The 8849-nt window shown below is 44.4% G+C and overlaps 1 protein-coding gene across 2 annotated transcripts in view; it reads right to left on the bottom strand.

Moving 5' to 3' along the window:
• Positions 1-2705: 2705 nt before the first annotated feature.
• Positions 2706-8849, bottom strand: part of bmp4 (bone morphogenetic protein 4) — an 8958-nt gene continuing 2814 nt past the window's right edge. Inside the window, exons 2-4 of one of the 2 annotated variants that reach the window (XM_008276899.1) lie at positions 7332-7454; positions 6245-6657; positions 2706-3964 (exon numbers count right to left, since the gene is read on the bottom strand). In XM_008276899.1, coding sequence (XP_008275121.1) covers positions 3111-3964; positions 6245-6602 — 1212 coding nt within the window. In that variant the 5' untranslated portion in view covers positions 6603-6657; positions 7332-7454 and the 3' untranslated portion in view covers positions 2706-3110. The remainder of the gene's footprint in view (positions 3965-6244; positions 6658-7331; positions 7455-8849) is intronic. The other variant, XM_008276898.1, reaches the window with a different exon arrangement.

Raw genomic sequence — 8849 nt, 5'->3', positions numbered from 1 at the left:
TCAACAAACAATCAAGACTATTCGAGAGAGAAAATAGTCGTCGTGTCAACTGCCAGCCTGTGTTCGGTCATACGGCCCCTACGACTTGCCTTCTGCTCGTGCTATTGTGAAAATGTCAGAGTTTGAGTGACAACAAAATAAAACGGGGTGGAGTGAACTAAAAGTCAAGCAGCCATTTAGCGTGACTAAATTTTGAATTGCAACAGTAAAGTGGTTGTTAGGATTTTCTTACATGATGTGTGTCGTTCACTAAAGATTTCCCGCCAGTTGGCAACATGGCATTAAAAATGAGTCACAGCTCACAGAGTCATAAATTGTAGAAATATTTCAAGCTACTACACAATCAGCCTGATTTTTTTTTTTTTATTCTTTCTGCAGTTTCATTCTTCTGTCAGAGCTCTCAGGAGGCTGAAACCGTTTTGTTGTTGCTGTTTTACTACACACAAGGTCCTGTGGAGTTAAAAGCACAGCTCAGATAATCCCTTTGCCAAACATACAAATCAAACTTTCATACGTCGAGATGATCTTTTTGTGGTTTTCGGTGCTTTTTAGCTGAGACGACCGTTAGCGGACGAGTCACATGACTTACCTGAAAGTCTGATTTACACACCCACTCACATCTGTAACATCTTGTAACTCTGACAAAGAGAAAAGGAGCATTTGGGTAATGGAGGTACGGAGTGCTCCCACTAAAACAAGGCAATGCAAGAAGCCAGGATCATCTTCCTTTGTTCCTGCAGAGGAGATTTACTGTCTGTAAACACTTGGCTCACTTTACGGTGGAACATCCAAATAAAAAGCTTTTTGAAGACTTCACCCAGTCAATTAGTCGAGCAGTGTCAATAGACCTGCTGCATAATGACTCACCTGTAATTGCGTGAGAACGAGTACTTACAGGAGACTGAGTGGCACGTCACATAGGAATGACAAAGCCTTCAATCTGTTCTTAAGGACTCATTCTGTAATTGACCCCCACCTCCCCCCACTTATTACCTTCCTTCGTGCTCACACACACTCGCGTTTATCAATTTCCTGACAATCACGCGGAAGCTTGACAAACTTTAAAGGGCAACTGAACAGCAGCCTGCACGAGCGTCCGTCTCTGGACTTTTTAATAAACACGCATCCTCTCTTTGTGCAGGGTGGCGGGATAATGAACAGGCAAGACAATTACCATAAGTAGCTGATGTTATCTCACCTTCAGGAGGGGGGATCGGTTGAATTGTTGTAATTGCAACGTCGAGCTGCTGAAGAAACACTCCCCCCAAACACACACATACATGTAGCTCCCAGCCTCCCGCAGCTCCTTCTTCTTTCCCTTCAGCCACTTCAAAATGAAATTCTTCTCTGTCTTCCCCTTCTTTAGGAGTCACCCCTTTTTGATCCTGATATGCAGGCATCAAAGAGAAGTCCAGCAGCAATTAGAGAGAGCCTGAGGGCCTGCACATGCTCCAGGAGGAAAAAAAAAACTAACAGACTTGTCTGACTTGTCATTAAATGAAGGGAAATTAGCGTCATACTTCATTTATTTGATGCAACTAAAGCTAGGATTTATTTAATGTCAAGTTCTGACTGAGCACAAATGGAGAAATTTGCTTTCTGTCTCTTTTTTTTGTTGTTGTTGTTTTTTAACCTGAGACAGACAACAAGTAAATACTCCATTTTTTAATTATTGCATAAAAACAGAGCCTTTAAAAAAGCCATTATGCTGTCATCTTTATGTTAAAGCAGCGTCCAGCGGTTCACGGTGATGTACAGGGAACTGTCTGACAGAACAAAGCCCAGCCAACGTCCCCCCAGCAGTTCAAAGGAGCTGCTCTCTCTAAACATTATCATATAATTTGGGCCAGCCGTCAGCTTGTAAATAAGTGATGTAGAAGCCCATTGTGTGATGGGGCACAGGTTGGAGACAGGCGTCTTTGCTCTGCCGGCATGAGCCGCTGAAGACAAAGGCAGGAGACAGAGCGTCTAACCTTTGATTCTTCTGAGGACTCAGCCGCCTTGTATGAGGGCAGGACGCATCAGCCACAATCATGCCCCCAATGAGGGGACGTCAGGAACAATAGAATCACTCTCACACAGTCGGGCTGAACAACCCACCCCGACTGCAATTGGATTAGAGAGTATCCAGCATCACATGTTAGCCTAATTGACATAAAAGTGAAATTTGAGAACAATAAGGCCGACTCGCTTTGAAATAGCACACCTCTTCTAAGGAGGCGCCTGTTATTAAAAATTGTACTATAGGACTGAGGAAATGTAGAATTACAGGGTAAAGATTTTCACTATTTCACTTTTCCTTTGTTAAAGTGTCGTTCAGAGGCTGTAAGATTGCAGATTTAAAAAAACAAAACAAAACATTGTTTTATTTAGGAAAGAAAAAACACCAGAGACATTCCTCTGCTTGCCTCTTTCATTAGTTTTCTTTTTTTTTTCTTTTTACAAAAGTAAAACCGATATTGTCAGCTTTTGTTTTTGTAACGCCTTATTGTGGAGGGTTGTTACAGATCTTTTATAATAAAGTAAAATAGATTTTGCTTCAAAGGCCTTGTTCAATAATAACATTGATGTTGATTTAAGCTGGTTCATTAAAGTTTTTTAACCAGTTCCTTCAAAAAGTTCCGTCGTGAAAAATTCATGCAGTGCTTTAATTTTTTTGCAGATTCCCCCAATGGTCAAGACTGAATGTGTTATTATCAGCAATCCATGTTTTGTTTTGTTTTTTATTTGTTTTTCTGTATATAATATGAAAGCAATAAATATTACCAGTAAATAAACTTTACTTTTTAGAGTGTTTTTTACTATTTTCTCAATAAAAAAAACTTATACAATCTAATGTACATTATGAAAAGTTGTACAGCTTTTTTATGTTTAAAATAAGGACTCAATTTATTTTTAATACGTAGATATAAATATATATATTTTGTCAAAATATATGATCATATTGTCAAAGAAACAAAAAAAAAGTGAGACAAACATACACCTCATAAAAGTTATAAATAAGGGTCCAAGTGAACATTTTTTGGGAGTAAAGACCTTCTGATTGGTTTTAGCATCCGTGTTGCTTTTTTTTCCCCAAGTCCAAGTCCAGGTTTTAGTAAGTTTGTGTGTTAGCGGCAGCCGCAGCCCTCCACTACCATTTCCTGGTAGTTTTTTAGGACCACCTTGTCGTGTTCGTCTAGGTAGAGCATGGAGATGGCGCTGAGCTCTGTTGGCACGCAGCAGGCCTTGGGAATGTTGTTGTTCACAGAGTTCACCAGTGTCTGAACAATGGCGTGGTTGGTTGAGTTCAGGTGATCTGCCAGAGGAAAGGGGCACTCCCCGTGGCAGTAATAGGCCTGGTAGCCAGGAGGCGCCACTATCCAGTCATTCCAGCCTACATCGCTGAAGTCCACGTACAGTGCGTGGCGCCGGCAGTTGCGGTTGCGTTTACGGCCCCGTTGTTTGGGGCTGCGCTTGGTCCGGCGGGTCAGCGGGTGACCCTTCCCGTCGTGGCCAAAGGTAACCAGGAGAGGGCGTAGCTGCTCCCAGTCCTCGCCGGGCTCTTGGTGTAGCGAGCGGCTGATGCGGACGTGTCGGCCCTGATGGCGCGGAGTCTGGTTGAGGTGCAGAACCTCCACCGCCAGTCCGTAATTAGGGAGGCGCTCGCGAGTCCACCGCAGCACGGCGGGGCTGACGTCGAAGCTCTCCCAGCGCGACGTGTTGTGGTGCACAAGTCGCGTATCCAGAAGTTGCGTGATCAGTTGCCTGGGTTGCGGCGGTTTCAGCACCTCGTACACGTTTATCCGGTGAAGCCCGTGGCCATCTGACAGGGAGTCGGCCAGAGCCTCATCGATCTGATGCCGGTAAAGCCTCAGTTCTGCGGAAGACAGCAGCTCATCCTCTGGGATGCTGCTGAGGTTGAAGAGGAAGCGAAGGGGCGTGGAGTCTCCGCTGTGCAGCTCGTGCACCCTCTCCATGTGCTCTGAAAGTAGGCAAGAGGAAAACGTTTGCTTCAGTGCACAACCTCCACAATCCTCAGTAAATCAACTATTGCAATTTGTAGAACAGAAACTCACAAGTAGCTTCACGTTTGTACGTCTTATAAAAACTTTGCGTGAAGATGTCTTGTTACAGCTGTGTTCTTTGCTCTTCAGCGTTCTACCAGCTAATACATCAGTGAAACAGGTCTGAAGTTCTGAGCTGTGCAAACCTCACACGTCTTCACTCTTAACAAAAGCTTAATTGACACCAAAGAATGTACATGCACACTTCTCGAGGCCGCTGGGGTATCCAGAAGAATAAATATATATCGTCCATGTTTTCTTATCTATCTATAAGGATTATACTGCCCTTCTCTCAATGCCTTTCCCTGAGCACTTTGCTGAAACATGCATTACAAGGAGGGTGGTGATTAACGTACCACAGCTACAGTATAAACACAGTGGAGGCTCCCTGTTCCACGCACAGTCTGCAGATTTCTGGCAAGATCACCATTGTTGGGGAAAGGAATGTTGTGTCTACTATTTTCCTGCTCAATCCACCCCTGTTATTTCACACCCAGGCCCTAATCTTACCCAGGTGGTTCTCATTATTAAAACCTGCTGTGTTTTTGATTAGCTCTGCAGTTTGTTCACTTAAGACATTTATCATTTTCATCATGAATAATCATTAAGGAGTCAGACAATACAGTAGAATCTCGTTTATCTGAAGCCCATGGGTAAGAAGATCTTGCAAGGGAATGTAGCTTATTCAAAGTTTCAAGTGTGCACGCAAGCACCGTCTCCAGTCCTGTGGTCTGACTGCTCTGTGGTTTAATTCATAAACTCATTTGAAATTTATGAAAGAAACAGCGATGCCCCCTATTGCACCCAGTCAATAAAAACTACCACCATCTCTCAAGATGAATGGTTGCAGCCTTGCCTGTAAACATGTCTCCTCACCAAACTGTCCATCTGCTGCTGACTGTAATGCCTCCCTGTGTTTTGGACAGATCAGTCAACTGAGTCACACTATCGCACAATGGCGCTTCCATGAAAGAGAACACTCCCACTCAAAAGGCTTCAAAGCGTATTATTAACATAGTTTAGCAAAGGAGAAGGAGGGTAAATGCTTGTTGAGAGGAGTGCAAACCCATACACGAGCACACATGTGTGCACATTGCATCACAAGGCAGAAGTTCGTCCTCCTCCTCCTCCTTTTTCTTCCCCGCTAGCTTTGGTACGCTGCCGTGTACGTTGGCCTAAGCTACCACTAGCAGTGTGTTTGACAAGCTCCATTACGGCTGACTCATCCCTCCTTCCTCACTCCTCCCCCTAAGGGCGGACATGTTCTGCAGCCCTAAAAAGCTTCCCAGCTTTCTTGGTTCACTGTGCCACATGATCAATTCCTCACTTTACATCATCGCCGTCTGTCTCTCTGCCAATCTACAAGGTTGTTTTCAAGCATTTACCAGACGTGTTTCAGGTTATCTTTCCGAGCTTAGTTTACATCTAGCAGATCGGCCAACCTGGACTTTCTCCCAGTCTAATTGAAACCTCTGCATTTGTTGCTAAAGCGAAGCAGTCACAATAAACAGAAACCCTTCTAGCGTTCCAGTCTTTCTATCGCACCGGCTTCTGAGACGGTTTTTCCATCTCTCCAAAGAGCTGCAGCGTCTGCTCTCAGCACCCACATTGTTGGCAGTAGGGGCTTTATTTAGAAGGCTGTAGAGTAGCATTAAAGATAATTGTATGTTGAGGAAGGTCCTTCTAAAAGAGCCCTCCATATAAACTGGAGACATGAGACAGGAGCACACTCCAATTCCAGGCCAAGAACAGGCTTTTTTAAGCCATGTTCTGCTGGGTGGGGTGAGAAGTGTAATATGAAGGTATGCTTTTCCTTCAGCTGCTAACCAAACACGCAGAGCTTTTGTCAAATTAGGCTCTCGAGAGCTTGTCTAGCAGAATTTTTTTGCCCCTCTGTAGACACTGTTTGGTGACCACATCCTTAGATTCCTTGGTTATGGCGAAACGGGTGGAGCGCTCTTACAATCATGTTTCAGGGGATGTAGGAAATTATTTTTTTTATTTTTTTTTAACCCTCGCCCATGCTAATGCGCTACACTACTACCAAAATTATTGGAATTCCTGGCAACAGTAAGCATGGTGTAATGTTTTAGTGCTGACATTTGCATTTATCACCGCTCTTCCAACTCATGACAACATTTCCGCCTTTCTCTTTTGGGCTTTTTCATTTTCCGTCTACTTCATATGATTTCTTTTACCTTCATGGTGGAAACCCCTCACGGTGTTGGCCCGGCTGGCTGACCTCTCTGGATACTCAAAAGCAATGTCATGCGCTCCGGCCTCCTCAGCCTCCCCCGACTGCAGCCGGTAGAGGTCCAGCAGGTAGCGAGGCACGGTGGCCGAGCGACTGGGCCGCGGCCGCCTTTTGAGGCCAAACATGTGCAGCAGCGTGGCCTCAAAGTCCCGCAACAGTTCATGGCTCTGAGCGGCCGAACGACCCTGCAGGCCAGGTACTTTCTTTTTCCCTTCTTCAGGTATCAGACTAGCATGGTTACTCTCTCCCAGCAGGACTTGGCATATTAAAATGACCATCAGCATTCGATTACCAGGAATCATGATGTCTCTGGTGGGAGCAGCAGATGGAACAGGGAGATAAAAGATTAGGAAAGGACTGAACAGAGCAGGAGGGGGAGAAAACACAAAAAGAAAAAGACGAGAAGGGGAGAGAAAGGCATCCGTTTTAAGTAACATGTCAAATTTAGCTTTTCTACATTTCTGCACATTTTCTCCTGCTATAAAACCCCATCTTCACCCTCTTGTCTAGCTGTTCCCACTAAAGGAACGCTAATTAGCTCCAATAGTGCTGCCTGCTTTGTTTACAGTAAAGCAGTCCCCGATCAGATAGACCACTTGCAGTTTATCTTTGGCAACATCCTCCAAAGGTAAACAGCTGGTTCAAGAACCCAACTTTTTTTTTTTTTTTTTTTGAATGGAATCTGAGGGCCATTCCTCCTCGCTCCCTCCCTCCCTCCCCCCTTGTCTCCTCCACTATGATTAGACAAATAAAAGAGGCAGCCCTGGGGTCGGAGCAAATTCTTAACTCGATAAGGAGCTCGGTCTCTCACAGTCTGCTCCAACCAAGGACTTTGTGCCACACTTTTTTTAAAACAAAAGGCTTTTCCTCATGCATTGACCAACACTGCTTTGGGATGTTCAGTTCAACCCTGGATTAATGCCACATAAATGAATGATTCAGTGGACAGAGAGGAGAAAGGGGCAGGAGACTGCAAGATGTAGCAACGTGTCACATGCCACAAATTGAAATGGCATGGTCTACTTACTCACCGACAGAAAATAAAGCATGGGAAAACAGTCCATGTTTGTTGGGAGCAGGCAATGGACACGTTCTTCCAGGAAATGTTAGGTGGTGCTGGGCGGCTGCAGGAGAACGTTGGAGTGACCCTGTTCCTGAAAGACACAGTTTAAAAACACAGAGAAATTATAAACTGAATGCAGATGCAAACACTTGAGGTGGTATTTACTGAAAGAGCAGCACATGAGCGCATATCTGTGTTAGCTTGTGTGTGCATGTGGGCAGGAGAGAGACCCAGTGTCTCTTTAAGGCTTATCATTTTGGCTCGTGGGTAAGCTAGCTATTTGCTGAAACTGGAATGTAAGGAGGTATGTGCCACAACACAGACAGCAGATCCCTAATGCCGTACACTCACCTCAGACACAAAACACACCTTATTCAATTATTACATCTATTCTGGAAATGTACCAGAAACACACTCAAAGAGCAGCTCATAATAGATAACCGGCAGCTGAGAAATGTCAAAAACACACAGACCAAAGGGCAGATAAAACAACTTTGATCAGGAGTGGTAAAACCTACATCCAAAACAAGAGGGCTGTTTGCTTACAAAAACTGTCTCCAAGTGAACTCACTCAGCTTTTATCCTTCAAAGCTACTGAGATCACCTTTTTCAGACAAGGAACTGAATAGATCCACCTCAAAAAGGCCTCATGTCCTGGTAGCGCTTTCCCACTTGAAGGCTCACACAGGTTGCAGTGACGCTGATGACAGGCCCGTCGTACTTTGACATCACTGTCATCAGCATTCAGCACTGATGTATGCATGGTGCTCTGCCGGGTGTATTCCACTCTCTAATTTGATGAAACCACTGCACCAATGATATTTTATTGGAATGTGCTCCAGAAGACTCCAATAAACAAACTGTTGAGTTTTAGGAGTAGTTTCTCCAAATAAAATAAATATTTAAAAAAAAAACATATATTATCCAATTATCCGAGTCAAGTTTAACAATACGGCTGTAATGAGTCAGTTTTTACGTGTTGTTTTAGGTGATAAACGCTGCTGAATCACACTAATAAAATTACTGGATTTTTCGAGTAACCACAACAGCAGCACCACGTAACATCTCAGCTCCACAGCAACATCTTTGGTCATCATTTGGAGCTTGTTCCACTGGAGTGCAACCAAGCATTACTACACAGTGAGGATGCATATTAGCAGAAAAACAGTGTGTGTGTGTGTGTAACATTAAGTTTGTAGCTTTTTCAGTGTGCGAGCATGGCTGCCTTCATATCAGCGCGATTATCTGGGACCTTGCATGGCTCACTGTACGTGCAATCAAGGATCTCTTTCCTAACTGCATTAGACTTTGACCTCCGATTGACCCTCCTTTCTCGGTCATGACACCAGATCCAGTGTGTGTGTGTGCAAAAAAAGAGGGTGACGTGCGTGAGCTAAAAGGCGTGCATGCATCGGCGTCTGTACGCGTGCATGAGTGTGTGCCACCGCTGGCATGTTCGTGAGAACTGTGGCGGAAAAAAAAAAAA

The sequence above is a fragment of the Stegastes partitus genome, unplaced genomic scaffold, assembly GCF_000690725.1.
Source record: "Stegastes partitus isolate 25-593 unplaced genomic scaffold, Stegastes_partitus-1.0.2 Scaffold83, whole genome shotgun sequence".
Lineage (NCBI taxonomy): Eukaryota > Metazoa > Chordata > Actinopteri > Pomacentridae > Stegastes > Stegastes partitus.
This window is presented reverse-complemented; position numbering and strand designations above follow the sequence as displayed.